Source organism: Tasmannia lanceolata, unplaced genomic scaffold (genome assembly GCF_043159265.1).
Source record: "Tasmannia lanceolata isolate RefF3 unplaced genomic scaffold, GAP_Taslan_0.1 ptg000006l, whole genome shotgun sequence".
NCBI lineage: Eukaryota > Viridiplantae > Streptophyta > Magnoliopsida > Canellales > Winteraceae > Tasmannia > Tasmannia lanceolata.
Window position 1 is genome coordinate 4,878,684 of NW_027518683.1, and position 23,364 is coordinate 4,902,047.

The window sequence follows — 23,364 nt, forward strand, 5'->3', positions numbered from 1 at the left end:
CCATGTAGGCCAACCCAAAAGAGAGGTCATGGCCACACGTGAGTGGAGTGCCATTATTTATCTGTTAACTTTCAAAGATAAAGAAAGTTAAGAAAAGCGTTGAAGCATTCTCACGAATAACATTAAAGTTCTCATGGATAACATTAAAGGAGGGATTTTAACGGGTGGGGGTGGGGTATCTTTCCCCTGAATAAGGGTGTCAGTTTTGGCTCGGGCGTGGAAGCTCACTCGGTAAGGGCTCGGCTCGAATCCTTAACGAGCCGAGCCCGAGCTAGGCCCTCGTTAATGCTCACTAAGGATTTAATATTATATTATATCATATTATATTATATTCGAGGGAGTGAAAGGGGAGGCAAAATATATCATTCCTTTTCTGCAAACCCCTTTTATTCCTTGGACCACCCCAAGGGTGTAAAAAGTAAACAGAGTAGACGAATGGTGGAGCTCGGTAAGGCTTGTGAGCCGCTTGCAAGCCTCGCTGAGCTGACCTGAGCTCGAGCCTTGTTCAAGCCCAAGCCCAGGTATCGAGCCAAGCAAGCTCAGCTCAGCTCATTTACACCCCTACGCCTAAATTATACGTGGCTATTTCGAGAAAACGGTTCCTACACATGTGTAGATAAGTTATCCACACACTAGCTTAAATTACAGTGGGGGCCACATTATTTGGGTGATCCAAACCATTCATTTTTAAGGCCCTCACATAGATAGGGAGTCCATAAAAAATCAGATTCATAGGATCATCCTAACCATTCGAACTGTGGAGGCAAAAAAATAGACTAATTTGTGAAGGTTTAAAGACATCCATTTTACCTCCACAAATCGTAGGGTTGGGATGATCCTATGGATCTGATTTTTTGTAGACACCCTATCTATGTGAGGGCCTTTAAAATGGAGGGCTTGGATCACCCAAACAATGTATGCCCCCACTGTATTTTAAGCTAGTGTGTAGAGAACTCTCTTATTGAAAAGCGTCGCAGATAAACAAGTTTCCTGTGACCAACTATACATTTCATTGGTTCTTAGGAATTAGGATAGTCCCTTGGAGTGATTTACCAACAATTGGAGTTGCCAATCTTGGAGATATTAGATAGACGGTCAAGAAAAACCAAATGGTAGGCCCACTATGTAACGTGCGCAAGCCTCATTGTATCCCATGGAGAAGCTTAAAGTAGACCGGGGCCATACGAGCTGAACAAAACATCTACCAGGGAAAGAAATGCATACTTAAGATACATAACCACCGATCATAAATAACACATGACATTATCACCGTCAGTAGGTACCATTTAAAACCACTCAAATGATTTTTTTTTTTTAAATATAAAAAGACTAAAGTTCCATAAACATGGGATGCACATAAGTCACCAACCCCACGCATGTACACACTACATAGAACATACATACATTACTCACATACAGCCATAGTCCACATATATAAAATAAGTAGAGAAAAGGAGTGCATATTTGACTGGTGGGGCCTACTACGGGCATTTGGTCCTATTACCGTGAGTGAGCATGTCGGTGTAGCAGCTCCCACACACTTCTCTATTTCCTGAAGTTCCAGGTGGGACGCATTTGCACCTGAAGCAGCACGTGCCGCAGGCTCTAGTGCACACGTTTGGCCTCGAATGAAGACTGCATCTCACCTTGCACAACGCATCGCAATCTATTTACAAGAAAACAAAATAGATATCTTATTAACATTTTCGTGTGGGTAAAAACAGAGGGAGCAATACAAGATCCGCAGCGAATGTTTATAAAAAGTGAATCTTACAACCGTTCGATCAATCGTGGGCCACACAAAATAAATAAATTTAAACGTCTCGAGGAGCGGGTTGTAATTTGTGAGAACTTATATGGTGGAAGGCCGTGCATGCACGTTCGGCCAAAAAAACAGTGTGACCCACGTTATTTGGGTGATCCAAACCGTTCATTTGTTGGGCTATGATGTAGATAGAGTGTGGCGAGAAAATTAGGATGATCCTAACCCTCCTTTAATAATAATAATAATAATAATAACTTAAGCTCGGGTTAAATTAATTTATTAATTTTGGGGAAGATAACTTAAGCCTAGCAGAAAAGACCAAAGAAACCCCACCTATGGCATCGACCAGCTTCCTGTTTCCACTTCCAGCAACTACCTGTAGAACAACACATTAGTTGTTTAATTATCTTCTCACAAAACTTAATTAATTTCTCATAATAAAATATCATTTCCCATAGTAAAATACCTGACTTCCCTCCATTTTTGTTTGAACCTGAACATGCAACTGAAGAATTAAAAAAAAAAAAACTAGACAGAAAACGAAAATATATTCCTTTATTTTGGTTTTTCTTCTACCTCGGAAAGGAGGATCACCAAAACCACAGCAAGAAAAAGCACCCGTAACGCCATGGCAGCTAGCAGTGGACTCTGTAGGTACTCCCTGAGTCCCTGGTTGGACTTTATAGCACTTTATTTCGTGACAGCTAAACAAAATACCCTCGCCCTTTAATCATAATTACGAAAAAAATAAAAACCGTGGCCATGAGGGAGAAGGACGGTAGCCCGAGGAGTACCAAAGTTAAAGTATTGTGGGCCCACTATGGATGCAAAACTCTACCATATTAACTATTAAGCTGAATAATAACATTGGATCGACGAAAGTTGAATGTGAATCAATGGCTAGAATAGTCCAATCGATGAGAGCGTACTGAATTGTAACAATTTTTGAGTGGGTCCCACTAGATAAAACAAAACTTTAAAGTTTTAATAACAGCACACGTGGGAAGATATAGCTTGGTCCAACAACCGGCACAATAGGATCCAGCACCAGAGATTTTCCTTCACCCTTTTACGTTTTTTAATTTAATCTCTCAGCGTTTGAGGTTCACCATACCGCTAACATTTAAAAAACGAGGTGAACATTTTCCACCCCCATTTTATCAGCATTTCTACATGCTTCTTTCTTCTTACTTCTTACCCTCTATCATTTCAAAGGAGCATAAGACCGGCGTACAAAAATACGAGTTTGTGAGGGCGTTCATGTTTTCGGATGTTGGGAAATCAATTTTATTTTTTTTTCCAATGTTTTCATTCGTTTTCCTTGGGATTCGAATGCGAGAAGATGACAAGGAACTAAGGAAGAATAGGGAAAACAGCTCAGCAATAGTTGGGGCTGAAATGCTGTCGTTTTCCTGGTTCAGCGGCGTCCCATAACGTTAAAGCAGATTTATGAGCTGGACAATCCGACAATTATTTAGGGGTACGTGAGAAAATCTCCTAACAAATATTAAAAAAGATGATTATAAATTCGCACCCCCTAGGATTATTCGCACCACTGTAAAATGATTTGGCGTCAAAAAGCGTTAAAGTCTATTCCCGTTACGGCGTTACCCTTCTTTTCGACGCTTTTTTTTGACGTCAAATCAGGTTACAATGGTGCGAATAATCTTAAAGGGGGTGCGAATTTATCATTTCACTATATAGAGTAATGGAAAAAGAAACTGGACTGAAAGTGAACCTATTTCTGGACTTTTGTCCTGTATGAGGCGTATTGTTCCACACTTCCAGCTAACAAGTTCGGTATTTATTTCGGAAGATATGAATGTTTTTTTAATATTTATTTTTAAGACTTAAATAAGGGCATAAAAGATTCAAGGGCAGCAGCTACTTAGACACGTGGAAGCTCAACAACCGCGCGATACGGAGCTCAGTGACGTGGGTGGTGTCGCATCCGTCGTCTGACACGTAGGTACGGAGTCAACAGCTACTCGAGTTGACGCTTTTTAACTTCGGGAGTGCCAGCTCATTGATTCCAGCTGGCAATTTATGGGAACCAGCTCTCTAGATACATGGCTCGTCTTTTGAGGTTACACGTGGATAATCAGCAGCTGACACGTCATGTAACCTATAGGGAATTCTGTATAGGCGACTGTTATCGGCGCGACCATTTTTTCGATAATGGGACGACTTAATTTGGTGTAATGTTCACTTTTCTGATTAGATTGCTTTTGAAATTGTAATAGCCTTTGACTGCTGGTTAATAAAAAAAACGTTAAAACAAGTGGGTCTATCCAATTTTCAAAACATGGTCAAGCGGAGATCATTGTCTTTCCACGGCGTTTTTCACCCCTCTGTTTGTCTTCTTCATAAAAAATACTTTATTTATAATTGCACAAACTAATCTCGTCTTTTCTTTCTTACTTGGCTTTAAAGAACTTTTTGGGAGCTGTAGTAACTTTCTTTTTATTGTCAATAAGTAGGGTTAGGCAGACCCAAACCAGAGAGAACAGATGGAAAAATTTCTCGGGGAATTAGGAGAAATTCTTGTCTTATTATTTTTCTCTCTCTCTCTCTCTTACTTTTCTCTCTCTTTTCCACCTATATTTTGATAATGACACTCTGCATCTTCCGCTAATTTCCTCGCACAACCAAACACTATTCGCAAATCTCCTCCTAATATTCTCTTCATCTTCCATTCGTGTCTAAATCTCATTGGCTTATTTTTCTCCATTCTCTCAGCCATCTAGAAGCAACCAAATAGAGCAGAGAAAGAGGAAATATGAGAACTGTTGCTCTATAGTAACTTTGACAGCTGTTTAAACAATAAAAGGCAAGATGATGTAATGCAATTATCCAAGCAATTTATGACTGATGGCGTCTGAATCCGGGTCTGCGATTGCGCGGTCGGTAGAGGGCCTCCGCGGGGTCTGCAATCACAAACAAAGAGAGTCAGGGGGTCCGGGGTGGGTCCCGGACGACCACTTCGACACCCAAGTCAGATCCTTCAACCAATCAATATAAAGAACAGCGAGAAGGGGAAGGGGTTTCGATCAGGGTTATCAGGGGCAGTGTGTGGAGTCTTTTTTGGGTGCGTGAGTGAGTGGGTCGGAGGGGACTAACAGGGAGAGTAGGATTGAGTTCCTAGCCTCCTCTGTTGTTGCCTCGCCTTTTTTTCTGGTGTCCGGAGTGGAGAATGGGTGAAGTTCTTTTTTCAGCGGAAAAGTCTCCCCTTCCCTTCTTCCTTTTCCTCCCTTTTAAAGGGAGGCGCGCGGCCCTTTTCATCATTATGGAGAGAAAACCTTCTTTTGCAGGATTGAGCCGTCCCCCTGCTTCGCCGGCGGGCATGGCTTTGGCTGCCATTTCCTTCCATGATTTGTGATGATGAGGCCTGGGCGGCGAGAGGGTGACACGTGTCATGATTGTGTGGCCTTTGCTGTTTTCCAACGCCCTTCTTCATGATGATTTGGGCTCTGCTCGTGCATGGACGACATGCGGCGATATTTGGGAATACAGCCGTATTTGTGTCCCATCAATGACTATTCAAGATTGAAAGGAACTGGATTTTCCAGATTAGGTAGTTTGCAGAGGCCAGTTATCAAAATAAGATTCGAGATCCCTGGTGAAAGACACGGGGAGCTCGTTTTGGGTGTCGAAGAAACATAATTGGACTAAGAGGAGTTGAGTAGCTTGGATCTAAAAAAGACAAACTAGCTGTGACAAACTATTTGCTTAAGCATTCTAACAATTCTACCGACTATATATATTGGGAAATGATAGCCCCCCACGGATAAAATCACCCACTTAACGTTGTTCGTTAAGTTCTAAAGACACAGAAAAACGTTAAAGGGTGAATTTATCCTCACCCAGGGAACCACTCTTATAGAAACCCTTGTGGGGGGAGGGGATGATATCATTTCCCCATATATGTAAGGGAGGTGATATATCCGCCCCATTTGATTACTTAGGACACCCAGCAGCAGTGTATCAGTGACCGTAGAGGGGCTGATGTACTTCATGTTAGACGGTTTCAGTGGGCCTGGTTGCCACGTACACCACTGCTGGGTGTCCCAAGTAATCAAAAGGGGCGGATATATCACTTCCCTATATGTAAATGAGATTCTATATGGTGTGTGGCCGTATATTGTCCAGCTATTTCAATAAGTACTGTACGGCCCACTTCATGGGATGATAGAAACCGCTCATTAGTTGGGACATAACGTAAATAAGTTGCCCCCCCCCCCCCCCCCCCCCCCGGCGACTCATTTCCATAGAATGATCCTAAACATCCGATCTGTAGTGGGACTGCACATTATTGAAACCTAATAGATTGGAGGGTTATGATCATCATGTGGAAATGATTTTTGGGGCCCATCATATTTACGCTGCGGCCTAACAAATGAACGGTGTGGATATCCTATGAAGTGGGCGGTACAATACTTTTTCAAAAATAATGTACTACGGCAGCACACTATGTAAAATATTTATTTATATGAACGTATCATCTCACCTATCTCAAACTCATGTTGCTAACTGCTGAAATCATAAGATTAGATAGATCTTTATCTTCTTCAGACATTGTTTATCTTGTTAAAGTTATGATTGGACATTCAATCCTAACTTTTTGCCAATGGCTTATTGATTGATAGGACTAATCGTTAGTTCCATTTAGGTGAGCGACAGCGACATTTGTTCGGTGCTTAATTATGTAAGTAGATGAGCGTTTCATTCTTCGTGCTGACGTGTATAGTCTCTCCATCGCTCACCTGGCATCTGAAATCTTGAAGGTTATGGCATACTTTTATAACACCCCCTCCTTCTCCTCCTCCTTCTCCTCCTCCTTCTTCTTCTCCTCTCTCTCTCTCTCTCTCTCTCTCTCGTTTCTAACCCTAACTGGGTACACCCTGAGCAGGAACTAGGACATTCACAAGGTTTTAAATTTCAGTTTCGGGGTTAATTTCGGATCCCACCGACAACGAAATTTCACCCGAAATTCCGAAATTTGGTAAAGCCTCTCGAAATTTCAGTTGAAATTTGGTAAAGGATTAAAAAATTAATTTTTTTCTCAAATTTCGTTGAAATTACAGAAATTTCCAAAATTTCGACAGAAATAAGTTACATTTCGATTTCAGATTTCGGATTTCAGATTTCGGCCGAAATTTAAAACCTTGGACATTCATATATGTGCTCCTTTTCAACGTGAATCATGATCCTGTATTTAAAATACGATACAACATGAATCCGAAGTGGATCACTCGCACCCCTTAATTCTAGGGACGCTCCAAGTCATCTATCTTTTAGACAAGTGATCATATTGTGAAAATTGTCCATCAAGCGATCAATGGAAACACAAACAAACTGAGAAATTTCACAAAAAAATAAAAAAAATAGAAGAGTTTAACCTAGTTAATCACATTCTATGACCGTGTATGTCTATGGGGGAAGGCAATCTAAGAACTTACACTATAGGCGACCTATACAACAGCTTCACTCAAACACAAATAATACATTTCTAATGTATATCATTTATATTCCTATTTTATACTTCAGCTGTGTTGCCTTATTTACTCTCATCCTCACATACATTTCATTCTCTTAGCGGACGAAATCAAAACTTTGCATTACACCAATGACCCAAACTGCACATCTAGAGAAGCGATCAACAAATTATCAAACTAAGCCTCCTTTATTACCACAACTTTATATTCTTTTCCTTATTACATAACTCAGTTCAAGGTTCATGTCACTACTTGGACTTCTCAGACAAGTATTAATTTCTATGGCCTCTAATAAGGCAAAAGGTAGTCTAAAGGGTTAACCTTACTGTGGGCATTCTGGGGGAGGTTTTGGGTATCTCTGCTGATCAGAACAGTAATCATATGTCATATATTTATGCTTCACATTTTCATATGCTTCTATTTGGCTAGTGTTTAGTATGCTGTATTCTGCAGTGTTCCACCAAAGGTTAGAGGATAAACATGGTTCAGTGTTGGAATTGTCCGAAGGGCATCCTTGCACGTCGAAACCTTGAAAGTAGGCTTTGAATGGCGCATGTGTCCAATTAGTCTTGGTCTTGCCCCCATCAGTGGCCCAATCTTCCCCGTCCCATAAGCTTCCAATTATTTGCATTGGTTGTGATGGATAATCAACTCCCATCTCTGTCTTGTTCATGAAAACCCTAATAGGAATGTCGTCCACAAAAAACCTGCAATGCCAAATCGGTTTTCTCATATGAGAAGGAATAAGAAAGTCCCATCTAGGGACAAATTTTGGGTCCTACATGGGGGATAGGAGGGCATCTTTGTAAAATCAAAATCGTTGATCTTGTAAAACATCGTGACAGGACAATCCCGAATGGACATCAAAGTATCAAACGCATATTATATAGGATTACGAAAAAATCAATGGTTTAGCTTTCCTTGGTGGACCCGGAACAAGGGATAATTGATCAAGGGTATAGAAGCGTACGATGAAGGTGTTCTCGATGGCATTTGGCAGGAATTTCTCTTCGGATCAACAGATCCCACCATGTATGTGAAGTGGGGCAAATATAAGTATTTTTCATTTCTAAGGGGGGTTTGGTCGTAAGGGATTCTTATGACCGGTCATGGAACTTTGGTAGGGATTTGCTATGGACCATTGCAGAAGGCATTTCGGGGACCTGCTGTTGCATGAGAGAGCAGCCATATAGGCTGCATGAGAGAGCAGCCACATAGGATGAATTAAATGAATAGGTCAAAAAGTGAACCTATGTGGTTGCTCTCTTATGCAACAGCTGGTGCGTGAAATGCCTTCTGCGCTTGTCCCTAGCAAATTCCCTCATGAATATGATAAATAGTACCCATAATTTAAGAGAAATTACTAAGGTGTCATCTCAGAAAAAACTGTTGGAAAGTTGCCTTATTTCCCACCCACCGTGGCTTGCTTGGGTGAGAAGGCAAGAGGCAACAAGGAAAGCTACTTTTTTAGGTTTTGGGGAAAACCTAAATACCAAAAGAGAGTAGGTTTTTTCTTGTGGGAAGGACGGCAAGAGAGGACGAGCGAGAGGCTTAGGGTGTGACGGCTAGCCTAAGGGAGAAAGAGAAAAAGAGAGATAAGAAGAAGGAAGAAAAGGGTTTTTTTCTTAGGTTTCTTCTTGGGTTTTCTTTCGGGTTTTCTCGGGTTTCTCTTGTGTACGATCTTGGTTTGAGAAAAAAAAGGAAAGGGTTGCCAGTTTTTTGGGTTTGAGATTAATCCTTGTATTTTGTTTTTCTCATAGTAAAATATCGTGTTTCTCGCCCGTGGAGTAGGCTTTGCTGAACCACGTAAAATCTTAGTGTTCATCTTGTGGCTTGCTTGTGTTTATTTTACTTTTCCGTTTAATTTGTCCACGATCGGATTGGATTTGCCTGGCAAATTTTCTCAAAAAAACAACAAAATACGCCAATCTCATAGCAAATAAATAATACCAATATCTCATAAAAACCCAAAGTGCCCCTTTTTTTAGGAAAATTAATGACCAAAATACCCATATCTCATGGAAAATGGCAAAGTACCCTTATCTCCCAAAAATGACCAATTTATCCATACATCATGGAAAATAATAAAAATACTTAAAATGAGCAAAATGCCTATCTATCATTGAAAATAACAAAAATAGCCATATCTCAAGGAAAATGGCCAAAGTACCCCATATCCCATGCATGGAAATAACAAAAGTGCCCCTTTTCATGGAAAATGACAAAATGCTCATCTAAAATATTATATTAATAAAATACAAACATCTAAGTAAAAAATGATAAAAGTATTAATATATCATGAGAGATGAGTTTTTCAACCCCCCCCCCTCCTAGGATTATGCGCCCCCCCTTTTAACATGAATTGTGGCAGACTTTAACGCTTTTTAATGTCAAATCATGTTAGGGGGGCTTATAATCCTACAGGGGGGTGTGAAAATCATCTCCCTAAAAGTAGCAAAAGTACCCTAATCTCATGACAAATATTATATGATCTCAGTTTTTACTACAATGTATGTTTCAATAATTTTGAATTTTTCATGAAATTTATAAATAATATATGAGAATTTAATGAATTATTCATCAATTTCTTGTTTCAGTAGTAAAATTTAGGTTAATTTGGCAAATTTCATTTACTTCAAGAAGTGAGAATTTTTTTGAATAATTTAGATTCTCTCAAAGTTTAATTATGGTACATAAAATATTCGAAGACTTTTTCAAGAACTTGTCAATTATTTGGAACTTTGTAACTATGCTTACTTTCCAATTGTAGGTTGATCTTCAAATTTGTGGATTCCACTAGGGGTGAGCATTATTCGGTTAAAACCGAATAACCGAACCGAACCGAACTGAATTGGTCGGTTTGGGGTATTTTTTTTTTTTGGAAATTCGGTTATTCGGTTTCGGTTTTCTCAAAAAAAAAAAATTGGTTAACCGAATAACCGAAATTATGGATGAAAACCATTTTTTCCAAAAAAAAAAAAGTGTTATATGTGCACTTCGTAGGATGATCAAAACCGTCCATTTGATTGATCACAACTTAATTAGGTTGTGCTCAAAAAATCATTTCGATCGGATGATCCTAGCCCTCCGATCCAAACCGAGATTTGATTTTTTCCCTCTTTTTCTCCCACAATTCGGTTATTCAGTTTTAACCGAATAACCGAATTTTTATTCGGTTCGGTTACGGATAATTTCGGTTCAGTTTCGGTTACCGAAATTACTTCGGTTACCAAATTTCGGTGTATTCTGTTCGGTTTAAACAGAATAACCACCCCAAATTCCACCATGGATTGGGTATAGCCATGGAAAATGCACCATTTAATAATCCTGAAGATTAAATATGTAGATATTTTCTTGTTAATGTCGAATTGCAATTTTTTCCATTTAACTATTCATCTACAAGCCTGCAATTGAAACTTGAAACGTTAGAATTATATGATTGGTGCTATTTTTGTGGCAAAGGCACACGTATGGGGTCCCTCGTGCCTACACATGTCATGTGTATTACCTGTACATTATTCAGGAGTATCTAACTGTGGGATTATATGCGAATGTGCAAAGGAGAGAGAGAGAGAGAAAGAGAGAGAGTCCTTTCTTCTTACACTATTTGATATGGGTTCCAGAGGATTTTGTAAGTATGGAAACTTGATGTGGGATCAAACCAGAGATGGATCCTTTGCTCTCTATATCCTTGACCATTTACAAAGACATTTGTCTGCAGTGTGATGGGCTTCCCTTCCCTGTTACCCAAAAACTCAAAGTCCACCTCATCCCTCCTACTAGTAGCCGAATTCAGCTGAACATAATTCCATTAACGAGTCAAGATAAACAATCATCATAACTAACAAAGCTACCATTTGGGGGCAATTCAACCCTCGAACTTCTACATCAATAATCCAACCTTATAATTTAACTCGAAAAATTCTATAAAGATAATTAAAGGATTAGCTTGGGCAAATTCAAGAGAAAAACTTTTCTCTGTTGATCATGAATGGTTTTTCCAGTACTATAGCTTCAACTAAAATTGCATGAGATAGCAATTAATGAGCAGGTGAAATAAAGTATCTTACGTAGAAAGCTGTAATAACTCCTGCAGAATCTTTATCAGGTATTTTCATCTTCATATTAAAAAACCCTGATCCATAATTCAATTTGGACCCAAATCCAGCTCCTACAATTCACAAAAACATAATAAGCTAAAAAACCCATACAATCAAGGCAATAAGATGAAAATGATAATAGAAAATGAAAAGACTAAGGAGAGGACTTGTCCATGGAAAGCTGAACTTCTACCATTTATTTCAACAAACACATGCCTCCCATGAATAATAAGAGTATTAGCAGGAGCATCATCTGTGAATTATATATAAACATTTATAATAATAATAATAATAATAAAAGAAGAAGAAGAAGAAGAAGACAACTGGATAGCCAGGGTCCTCCAATTCCAGAGTTCCTTTTCTCTATAATATTAATTCTTTGCCATTCAAAAAAGAAGAAGACAAAATAGAAGAAAGCATATAGAAGGACGAACCAGAGGATTTGTCCATGTTGGGCCCAACTATAAATAATATTAACAATAGTAACGGATTTGCTAGGCAATTTAGAGGAAAGACATTTGGCAACTGACACAACAGATAAAATAAATGAATAAGACAAAAATTAGTTACAAAGTAAGCCTATGTGGCTGTTCTCTCATGCAACAGTCAACTGCAAAATGGCATTCTGAGAAATTGCCTAGCAAATACCTAATAATAAGACTAAAAAGAAGAAGAAGACAAAAAAGAAGAGAAAAACATATAGAAGGATGGACCAGAGGATTTGTCCATGTAGAGCTGAATTTCTCTTCCTTGGTCAAGAGACACGACATGGTTTCCTCCCCATGTGATGACATAGTTCTGACCAAAACTAGGATCGTTCAATCTACTTGCAAGTGCCCCACCAACAAAAGCAAATACAAGCAAAATCCATAGAGTAGAAACCATTGTAAGAGACATGTATTGTTTATATTACTCGATCACTACCAGTGCTCGCATATATATACATTAGTTGGACGTCATGTTCACAAGCAAACGCGAAGCGTGTGAACTATAATTTTTCTTCAACTCCTTTACGCAATTCGCGCTCCCATGCTATCCTCCTAACAAACCTTATCATGCTACTGATCAAGCAATATATAAAAAGGAATACCCTTTTGTTATTTCTGATTTCTCCTTTTTACTACATGCAAGAGAGAGAGAGATAGACTTTGTGTCTTTCTTTGTTATTATGGATCATTTGGGCAAAGGTGGTTCCATGGCAATATGGGCATGACATCACATTGCTGGGGTTTGGTTTTCAGGGTTAAACGGCTAAAAGTGATGGCCCCCACCCTAACAATTTGCAGCCCTATTTTGGCTATGGTTTGTTGCTGAAGCTTCAAGCAAGACATGATCTATTTCAGGTATATGTTGGATCTATTATTTATTCATTTCTTCTCTCACGCAATCGTTCCCCATTCTATTGGAATGTGTGGGCTCGTGCTGGGTGCAACATGCAGGTAACGCACACATGAATATTGATCTTGGCCGTTGATTTTTTGGGCCACCTTTTCTATGTGCCACAAACAGTCGGGGCATTCTAGGAATGTACCACCATGACTCTAGCCATTGCATCTTTGCTGTGAAATCGTATTTGGGGAACCCTTTGGTATGAAAGGAGACCAATTTTGGGATCAATGGTAACATGTAATTTTTGGGTCCCACATAGTGTTATCTATGTGCAATGGAGGCGGTTGATCTTATATGAAATCATGAGGTGATCCACATGGGCTTAGTCTCGTGATGAGATGAAGGACTACAAGTGCAACTTGGGTAGAACTTTTACCATAAAATCCATTCGAGTTAAATTCTAATTCAATTTTTTAGCAAAAGCTCAACCTGGCCCTACCCAACTTGCAACCCTACGGTAATAATCAACAGTGTAACTTATGAGAGCCCTAAACAAGGTTTGATGGATGTGGCTAGGATCATCCGATCAAGGAGTTCTCAGCCTGTCTTTTCAGAATTATGCTAATCTAAAACACATTTAGAAGTAGAAAAGAAAAGAAAAGACTCAAATAATGGATTCCATGTATTGGCTTAATTTCTTTATCATTAATGGTACAATATTATAGAAGTGTTAATCTCAATATGTATCCAAATAGAATGGGATATCATAATGGTTTATTAATGGCTTATTTCGCAATGACCTAACCCTAACTTTTAACAATATGAAAACTTGTGTCATGTATTCCTTTGCACCTTAATCCTTTTCAAAGCCTATTATACAGTGATACATTTGTGTAGTGGGTGAGGCCATGATTTGGTGTGCCACCACAAGCCACAGCAAATCTCAAGCCCCTAAATTGATCAATAAAGTTTTAACATTTTAGTGCATTGAAAGTGGATAACAAATCCGACGTTATAAATTTAGAAACTGAAGTTGAATTGAAGAAATGTTGTCTGGAATTGATTCTTTTTATTTTCCTAGACTGACGAGCAAACCTGGAAACTAATTTAAAGGAAGAAACAGAAAAGAAAGAAAGAGTGATTAGCCCGGGATCTCAAAACAGAAAAGAAAGAGAGAGAGATTGGCCTGGGATCTCAAAAAGATTTTTCTGACTTATGCGTGATTCTTCCCCAGGCCAACCACTCTAGTGTATTTACGACTACTCTTTTAGTATCTTTTTCGGTACAAGGGATAGCCCAGAAAAGAAGGCGAATATATCTTTTTCGGTACAAGGTGATAGGGTCCATGAGTATTGGTGACCATCACTATTCCTTCCTATTTTTTTGTATCCCACCCTTAATTGGTTGATTCTAGTTCTAGACCTTTGATCGAATATGCTTAAAAAGAAGCACTTTAAGATGTCATTAAGAAGTTAATTTTTTGCTTACCTCCTATTAATGTCTCAATGATTAAAACTTACAACTGAATGGTTGGTCAAACCTTGCAAATCCCACTTCAGAAATAGAAGTCCATTTCTTTCTCTTTCATTCTCTTTAAAAGGTCGGTTTGGTTGCACCAAAAATCAAGTTTTTATCAAAATATTATAGTAAAAGGACATGTTAGGCTGCAAATTTTCCAAATGCAAGTCTTTTTTTCTCTATTTTGACTTTCCTCTCAAATCAAGAGGAAAAGGAAAGTAATGGGAATCTATTTTCCTTTCCTTCTACTTCTATATAACCTATATCCAAATTCGTTTCTGTATAACCTATATCCAAATCCTACTGTGAATTTTGAGATACAATTAAATATCTTGCGTGCATGCTTATGGGATGGAGCCCTCTGTGCGTGCGGTTGTTGGCACGCCCTTGGCTTGTGTAGCCGGGTCAGGTGAATGATATTTCACATGTTTAAAGGGAAATGATTTATGCGCTCAAGTGTTTTGATAAACATGCGGTCCACTTGTTTGTCGTGTAGTATTTAAAGGGATGTCAGAGGATATTACGGTTCTCAAAAAGCTCTTAAGCCTTTTAAATACTACCCGACAAAGAAGTGAGCGCATGTTTATCAAAACATTGGAGCGCTTTACTCATCCTCACATGCATTTCATACTTCTAGAGGACAAAATCGAAACTTCTCATTACAACCAGAGAATCGATCAGCAAATTATCAAAGTAAATATGCCTAGCTCTTTCATTACCACAACTTTAATTTTTTTCCTTACTACATAAACCATTTCAAGCTTAATGTCACTACTTTCTCAGACCAGTATTACTGTATATGACTATGTGGTACCCATAAAAAAAAAAGGTATTACTGTATATGGCCTCGAATCTACGGATGAGAGTCTAAGGGGTTGCCCTTATTGTGGGCATTCAGGGGGAGGCTTTGGGTTTCTCTTCTGATCAGAACAGTAATCATATTTCATATATTTATGCTTCACATTTTCATATGCTTCTGTTTGGCTAGTGTTTAGTGTGCTGTATTCTGCAGTGCTCCACCAAAGGTTCGAGGATAAACATGATTCATTGTTGGAATTGTCCCAAGGGCATCCCTGTACGTCGAAATCTTGAAAGTAGGCTTTGAATGGCGCCTGTGTCCAATCAGTCTTTTCCTTGCCTCCATCAGTGGCCCAACTTTCCCCGTCCCATAAGCTTACAATTATTTGCATTGGTTGTGATGGATAATCAACTCCCATATTTGTCTTGTTCATGAAAACCCTTATAGGGATGTTGTCCACAAAAAACCTGCAATGCCAAATCCAAGTAAATTAAACTGGTTTCCTCATATGAGAACAAATAAGAAAGTCACATTAACCATCAATTGTGAAAGGTAATTTTTTGGTCCCACAAAGGGCATAGGAAGGAATGTATATAAATTCAAGAGTGTCGATCTTGTAGAACATCACCAGGGGACCCATATGATCGTAAGTGGGGCGCATGCGTAATGCAGGGGAAATTACTAACTATAGAGTACCGATACTTTAAGGGAAATTACTAAAGTGCCCCTCTCACATAAAATGACCAAAATACGCAAAATTCATAGCAAATAAAATAATACCAATATCTCATAAAAAACCGAAGTGCCCCCTTTTGTTTAATCTCATATTGTTGTATGGTGAATGGCTGAATGGCTGAATAAGTTTACAAATAACATACGAGAATGTTTGGAAATTGCCTTGTTTTCCACCACCACAGATTCCTATATAACTGGAATTGTGGCTGTGGTAGGAAGGGAAACGAGAAAAGTTTTGCAGTTAGGGCTTTTAGAGAACCTTAGGAGAGTTTTTCTCTTGGTGGGTGGCAGCAAGAGAGAGAGAGAGAGAGAGAGAGAGAGAGAGAGAGAGAGTTGTTTTCTTCTTACACTATTTGATACGGGTTCCAAAGGATTTTGTAAGTATGGAAACTTGATGAGGGATCAAACCAGAGATGGATCTTTTGCTCTCTATTTCCTTGACCATCTACAAAGACGTTTGTCTGCAGTACAATGGGCTTCCCTTCCCTGTTACCCAAGAACTCAAAGTCCAGCTCATCATGATTACTAGTCTGCGACGACAGCTGAACATAATTCCATAAAGGAGTCAAGATAAACAATCATCAAAGCTAGCAAAACAACCATTTGAGAGCAACTCAACCTTATAAATTCTGCGTCAATAATTCAACCTTATAATTGATTCTATAAACAGTACAAGTAAAAACTTTTTTGGAAGTGAAAGATAGTTATAGGATTAGCTTGGGCAACGTCAAGAAAAAGCTTTTTTTTTTTTAAATTATCATGAATGATTTTTCCGGTAGTATAGCATCTACTAAAATTGCATGAGAAGATAATGATCGAGTGAAATAAGGAGATCTTACATAGAAAGCTGTAACAACCCCTGCAGTATCCTTATCAGGTAATTTCATCTTCATACTAAAAAACCCTGAACCATAATGCAATTTGGACCCAAATCCAGCTCCTACAATTCACAAAAGCATAACATGACAATCAGATAATGGTTTTAGGATAGCTTTACTGGGTAATTCTGGCAGAAAACATTATAATTGATCATTGGACATTTTCCATCAGTTACATGTGTGGAAATTTATCTTTAGTGTTGGATTTTAGCCGTCTAATAGAGAAAACCGTTGTGTAGTATGAAAGGAATAAGCTCCTCTCAGTTTAAAACACCATATTATTTTACCCAACGTTAAAACATACAATCAAGGCAATTAGAAGATGAAAATGATCAGATAAAAAGCAAAAACTAGTTGTCCATGAAAAGCTGAATTTCTCTTCTTTGTGAAGCGAACAGACATGGTATATAGACAATTATCCTTGAATTATATAATAAGAAAAACAACAACAACAACAAGATGGAGATGATGATGATGATGTGGAGAAGAAGACAAAATAGAAGAAGAAAACATATAGAAGGACGAACCAGAGGATTTGTCCATGTAGAGCTGAATTTCTCTTCCTTGGTCAAGAGACAAGACATGGTCTCCACCCCATTGGATGACATAGTTCTGATCAAAACTAGTATCATTCTGTCCAATTGCCCCACCAACAAAAACAAATACAAGAAAAACCCATAAAGTAGAAGCCATTGGAAGAAACGTGTATTGTTCTTATTGCTCAATACCAGTGCTCATATATATACAATACTTGGACGTCATATTCTACAACTCCTTTAGGCAATTCTAGCTCCCAAGCTATCCTCGAACAGACCTGCTCGGAAAGTTGCCTTATTTTCCGCTTAGGTTGTTTCCTAATACAACCAAGATACGGTTGTGATGGGAAACTAAAGTGGGTTTCTTACCTTTTTAAGGTTTTGCAAGAAACATAAGCTAAAACTAAAGAGATCGAAGAAGGCTTTTCTCTTGTGGCTTGTTTCCCACTTAGGTTGTTTCCTAATACAATCAAGCTACCATTGCTGTGGGAAACTAAAGTGGGCTTCTTACCTTTTCTAGGTTTTGCACGAAACATAAGCTAAAAATAAAGAGAAGAAGGCTTTTCTCTTGTGGCTTGTTTCCCACTTAGGTTGTTTCCTAATACAATCAAGCTACCATTGTTGTGGGAAACTAAAGTGGGCTTCTTACCTTTTTTAGGTTTTGCACGAAACCTAACATTCTTTGCAAGACATGATCTATCTCGGGTGTATGTTGGATAGCTCCTACTTGGTACACCATGCACATAGTGCACACACATAAGTAGTGATCTTGGCCGTTAATTTTGTGGGCCACCTTCTCCATGTGCCACATAGTCGGGGCATGCTAGAAATGCAACACCATCTATGAGATGGCCACCATATAGACGGTTAAGATCGTCCTAACATATAGCCATGCACCTTCAGGATTAGAATGGATCAATCACGGTAGACTCCAGAACGTCAAATAATTCTTAGGCAATGATTGTACTTAGTGTAAGCTCCAAAGGAGTAACCCTCAGGCAATGATTGTACTTAGTGTAAGCTCCAAAGGAGTAACCCTCGGCGTTCTCGGCACGCTTCTGCTAATTAAAAACATTATGAACTCCTTCATATTACGTTGTACAAATAAAACAAGCTGAAAAAAACATAAAAATCTCCATCTCTAAGGCCATTTAAAAAGCTGGCAACAGATCATCCATGCACCATAGCAAACTCATTTAAATACCCGTTTCCAGCAACACAAATCACACACCATAACTAAGTAGCAAGATTACCACTAGAGAGAGATATGGCCTTTTCTAGTTCTGCTGTTAGTTTTTCCGTTTTCTTTGCCGTTATGGTCTTGGCAGTGTCGGCCATGGACGGAATGCCTGGCATGGACGGAATGTATGGGATGAGCCCAGTTCCGGCAAAATCGGGAAGTTCCATCAGTTTCCCGTCAGTGGTGGCAGGATCTATAGTCTGGCTATTTTCATTTCTTGTGCTTGGAAGAAGGGCTTGAGCTTTCCATTATCATTTCCATTGGGTGTTCATGATTGTGTTGTGAGTGTTTGTTTGTGGTGTTGCTTATTTGAATCTTTGTTTATGGGGGAGTTTTTTTCTTTTATAGTAACCTACTTGTTAGTGGGTGTGTTTGTTGAGTTTTTAGAGTCAAGTTTTGAGTGCCTTTCATGGTTTTGTTCCACAATTCATCATCATTGGCTTAATTTGGGATTTGCTAGGGTCCTTCGCAAAAGGCATTTGGCGGCTGGTCTGACATGCGATAGACTAGCTGCGAAAACCCTTTTGTGACGGACGCTAGCACCTCTCTCTCTCTCTCTACATACATTAATATACTACTGATAAAGGGAAGCTTCTCTCCTACTTTTTAGGGGGTTAATTAAAGGGGCAATGATATTTTCACTCCCCCTACAGTATGTATTCGCTCCCCTTTTAACTTGATTTGACGTCAAAAAACGTTAATGAGGGGAGCGAATGCGTAACGTAGGGGGAGTGAAAATATCATCGCCCCAATTAAAGGGGAAATGATATCCCCCCCCCTCCCCCCCCCCCCCCCCCCTCCCTTAACGTTTTCCGTGAGAATGGTTCACTGCTTGAGGATAAATTCACCCCCTTTAATGTTTTTCCTTACCTTTGAAAGTTAACGGATAATGTTAAAGGGGGGGATTTTATAGCACCTATAGTCACATGTGGACAAACCTTGTTTTACATTGGAAAATGATAAATGCGCCCCCTTTTCATCACTTGGGACACCCAGCTACAGTGTATCTATGACTGCAAAGGTGCTGATGTACTTCACATCTGAAGGAATGAAGTGACCTGATTGTCACGTACAATGCAGCTGGGTGTCCCAAGTGATGAAAAGGGGCACATTTATCATTTCCCACATTTAACTAGCTGTAAAATGCTATTACAATTGCAAAAAGCTCTCGCCAGCTAACCAGAGTGTACAAAAAAGTGAGTCGTCTCGTTATCAACACATGGCCTTGGGGATATTAATATCCTGTATTATAGGGGCTTTGTGAGGAGAAATATATAACTTGCAAAGAGCAATTTGAATGATACCTGAAAAGCTCACACTTCATTGGGACGTAGGAGAAATCTATCTGGTCTGCTTTTGCTTTGATTTCGTTCGCAAGTGAATTACGATCCAAAAAGAAGAAGATCAACCAAGGCATTCTTACTAACGAAGTTTGTGCGTGCCTAGTGTGATTCTAGTGCTACAGATTCTTTCACCCAAGAAGCTAGTCATATTAAAATCCCTCTTCCAGAGCACCACGTACTGGATCTACTTTTAAGCATCATGTATTAACGAAATAAAATTCCACATTGTAAACGAATTAACCACAATAAGTGCAAAGAGCAGCCCAAATATGGAGCACGACAGTTCACTTATGGTTTTATAACAAATCTTCCTCAGTATTTAATGTTTGTGTGCCCATATTGAATTAATCGATTTGCGTGCTCTAATGCATAAGAGCAAGGTAAGGAAGCTAGGGAGATACATGGCCAAATGAGCCTCCACTGAAAAAGACAAATGAATAACAAAATATCAAGACACTAACAACAAACTGAGTATTCTCCTCCCCTTAAATCTCTACGACTTCTTCTTATACTCCCTTGCATCACCATTTTTTCTTTAATCTTCCATTTTCTACACAAAATGACTACACAAAACACTCGTAAAATAGCTAACCACATAAAACTCATTGTTGCCTTGATTGCTTTCATGGTGGAACGAATTTTATGGCCAACCTCTCTCTCTCTCTCTCTCTCTCTCTCCACATGCAGAGCCAGGAATTTACAGTTGGGGGCCAAATTAATTTACACTTGTCTGCATTGGTCATTGGGGGGCCATGGCCACTAAACTAGCTTGGCATGCATGTATAGCCATGCACCATATAAAGGAATTTTGTAAGTCATGGGGGGCCATGGCCCCCCTCAAGCTATATGTGCCTCCGCCCCTGGATGAAAATACGGAGAAGTTGATGAAAGGCCTCATATATGAACACATAATCAGAGGTACCGCCCTTAATATTTGATCTAACAGCAACTCCCCAATTAGTGAGCTGCTGTTGGATCAAATACCAAGGATGGGATGATGGGTATGTATAAACACAGCCCTTCATCATATAATTTCTCTGAAAATATGATCGTCATTAAAATTCGGGAAATGATTTCAGCGCTCCAAGGTTTTGATAAACATGCACTCACTTGTTTGTCGTGTAGTATTTAAAAGGGTTTTAAGAGCTTTTTGAGAACCGTAATATCCTCTGACAACCCTTTTAATACTACATGACAAACAAGTGGGGCGCATGTTTATCAAAACACTGGAGCGCAGAAATCATTTCCCTTAAAATTTCTTTTACTATATATTTTATGTTTTCTATTTTTTATTTGTTTCTTCTCTTTTCGTTTTTTTGTTTCTTCTTTGCAGCAATGGCAGCCAAACGTAGCCTAAAGAGCATGTATTATTCATGTAATTTTATATTTTTCTGGGCAATTATAAATGCACTTTGGTGAGATGGTCCAATAAGGCAATAGGGGTGGCCTTATAGCTGGTTTTTGCAAGGGCGCCCTTCATGTTAGCATTCTCTCAAATGAATACGTTAAGTAAAAGTTTGGATTTAATTCTTCAAGACTACAGTTCATATTTCAATATTTAATGGGACTTAGGGGAGCCGGGAGCCGGGACGTGGAATAGTGTCCACGGCATGGATTCCGTCACGCTCTATTCTCCACCCCCACTATATGCTTCGTTTGTCCTCAACCTGTTTGTAGAATTGTAGGTATGTCTCAAAAAAAAAAAAAAATTCCCTGATTGGGTTGGTATCTTTATGAAAGGAAGAAATATTAGCTATGCTGATTGGATCATTGTATTCAAGTAGTTTATTTCCCTGAACAATCAGCGCTCTGTATTTTTCCAGCTATGGAAGTCACATCTTTCTTCATTGAAACCCAACAATTGTGAGAACGCTGAACAAATAGGTAAAAATATATTTATGGCCTAAGTTTTGGAGGGTGTAATTTCTCATTCTTATATTGATGAATTTAAAAAGAAGATTAGTAAGTGAATATTATTTTTAGAGGGGACATTAGAAGTGAACATCTGTCCTAATATTACTGAGTTTTTATGATTTTTGTTTCTTTGCAATTCATGAATTCTGTTATTTTGCCTTCTTCTTCCTTAGCTCTCTAAGTATACCTTAGTTTGCTTTTACATTGAAGACACTGTTACATCTCTGAAAAGACATCAAAAGTCAATGTTGGGTATTAATGTTTTATACGTTCTTAATATTTTTGCTTCTTTGTTGTTGCTTGCTTTTGATTCCATTGAACTCATGTCATTGGCAGACATTGCAACCAGTATGGTTACACACTCACAGTAGCTCTGAGGATGACATTTATATCTTTGGTGTGGGTCTTATGAAGCCAAAATACCCCGTCACTACTTTCTTTCACAAATCACTAGCTATATGCTTCTATGTTTTGTACACACTCTGTCATTTCTTCTAGCTATTTCATCAGAAATTGAGATACGATGCTGATTTGCACGGTCCCTAAAGCAAAAGTGGAAAGCCAGGTGGAAACCCTGTCCCAGAAACGTTCTCAACCACGATGTTGACGGTTGGCAACCCAGGGATGGTAGGTATTGGTGGCATCTTTAGGGACTTCTTGGTTAGCATCATCTACTCTTTTTCTGGCCGGATCGGGCACACTGATTCTTCTGAGGACGAGGTCTGTGCTCTCTCCATTGGGGATTGATCATCTACCTTAACAGGATAAAGGGGAGTTTGGATGTGGAAGGCGACTCTTCCAACACTATGTTGTAGGCCAAGGGGATTAGCAACGGTTTGTGGAGACTAGCCAAATTCATTGTTGAGATTAATGTGTTTGGATAGAGTTATCTCCTTTTCACTTATTCCTAGAAGTGCAAATGATTTGGCTGATCACCTTGCCAAATTGGGTGCATCTGAAGACTCATTGTTTAGGGGGCAATCTTTGCCTCCTAATGTGCATTTGTAATCCTTTCTTTGTTTGATCAATGTTATCTTTCTAAAAAAAGTTGTATTTGTGCCAATCCTCTTTGCCATCACAAATGTATACACCAAAGATATCTAAGTGAGATCACCTCAGTCCTGTCTCTCAGGAAGCAATGTAGTCTACTCGGGCTTGAAATTTCTGTGTTAGATTATTCCTCATTGTGGAAGATTTAGATTTTCTTTCTTCAAGCAATTTTTGTGAATTTTTTTGCTTCTAGTTTTTATCCCTCTCCTTATGCAAATTAGAGTTCTATTGTGTGTGGAACTCTAATAGGTATTTTTCTATAAATAAGGTAACCAAAGAGATCTTCCCCATCAAAGATAAGGCCGCAGACTAGAGAGGCAATCGAAGATCCAGCCCAATCGATCACCGCCATAGCCAATCGAGATAAGTTACTAATCTTTTCTTTTGTATTCTAGTTTATTTGCATGGTTAGATCCGTTTAGATTAATAGATCTATGATATTGATTTGATTGGATCTATTGTTTTTGTGACCATGGCATATTGAATGCCATGATCCTAGGTTTACATAGTGATCATGGTATATTGAATGCCGTGATCCTAGGCATGGTTTAAAATTTCGATTTCGGTACCGGTTTTGGACCCCTGAAATTTTGAAATTTCAACCAAAATCCGGCGAAACAAAGAAAAGAATATTTTATTCAATATTAAATTTAATTTCAGAG

At 38.9% G+C, this 23,364-nt stretch overlaps 3 protein-coding genes and 1 long non-coding RNA gene across 5 annotated transcripts; 1 reads left to right on the forward strand and 3 right to left on the reverse strand.

The window, feature by feature from the left end:
- Positions 1-1,280: 1,280 nt before the first annotated feature.
- Positions 1,281-2,458, reverse strand: LOC143879377 (snakin-2-like). The gene is made up of 4 exons (XM_077381733.1): positions 2,342-2,458; positions 2,232-2,258; positions 2,099-2,141; positions 1,281-1,666 (listed from the first exon to the last, which is right to left on the reverse strand). Exons 1-4 carry the CDS (start codon positions 2,393-2,395, stop codon positions 1,482-1,484), a joined length of 309 nt encoding a protein of 102 aa, XP_077237848.1. The 5' UTR covers positions 2,396-2,458; the 3' UTR covers positions 1,281-1,481.
- A 4,971-nt stretch (positions 2,459-7,429) lies between these two features.
- LOC143879376 (xyloglucan endotransglucosylase/hydrolase protein 2-like) lies at positions 7,430-12,282 on the reverse strand. 2 transcript variants are annotated; one of them, XM_077381731.1, is made up of 4 exons: positions 12,074-12,282; positions 11,331-11,431; positions 10,863-11,056; positions 7,430-7,967 (listed from the first exon to the last, which is right to left on the reverse strand). In XM_077381731.1, exons 1-4 carry the CDS (start codon positions 12,255-12,257, stop codon positions 7,583-7,585), a joined length of 864 nt encoding a protein of 287 aa, XP_077237846.1. In that variant the 5' UTR covers positions 12,258-12,282; the 3' UTR covers positions 7,430-7,582. The 2 variants fall into 2 exon arrangements, with proteins under 2 accessions (XP_077237846.1, XP_077237847.1); XM_077381732.1 differs by lacking the exon at positions 12,074-12,282 and adding an exon at positions 11,795-11,825.
- A 2,632-nt stretch (positions 12,283-14,914) lies between these two features.
- LOC143878259 (xyloglucan endotransglucosylase/hydrolase protein 2-like) lies at positions 14,915-17,312 on the reverse strand. Its single transcript, XM_077380556.1, has 4 exons — positions 17,147-17,312; positions 16,581-16,681; positions 16,090-16,283; positions 14,915-15,473 (listed from the first exon to the last, which is right to left on the reverse strand). Exons 1-4 carry the CDS (start codon positions 17,310-17,312, stop codon positions 15,089-15,091), a joined length of 846 nt encoding a protein of 281 aa, XP_077236671.1. The 3' UTR covers positions 14,915-15,088.
- Positions 17,313-21,123: 3,811 nt separating this feature from the next.
- Positions 21,124-23,148, forward strand: LOC143879379 (uncharacterized). The gene is made up of 3 exons (XR_013251232.1): positions 21,124-21,423; positions 21,562-21,622; positions 22,971-23,148. It is a non-coding gene; the product is annotated as an uncharacterized LOC143879379 (long non-coding RNA).
- Positions 23,149-23,364: the final 216 nt, after the last annotated feature.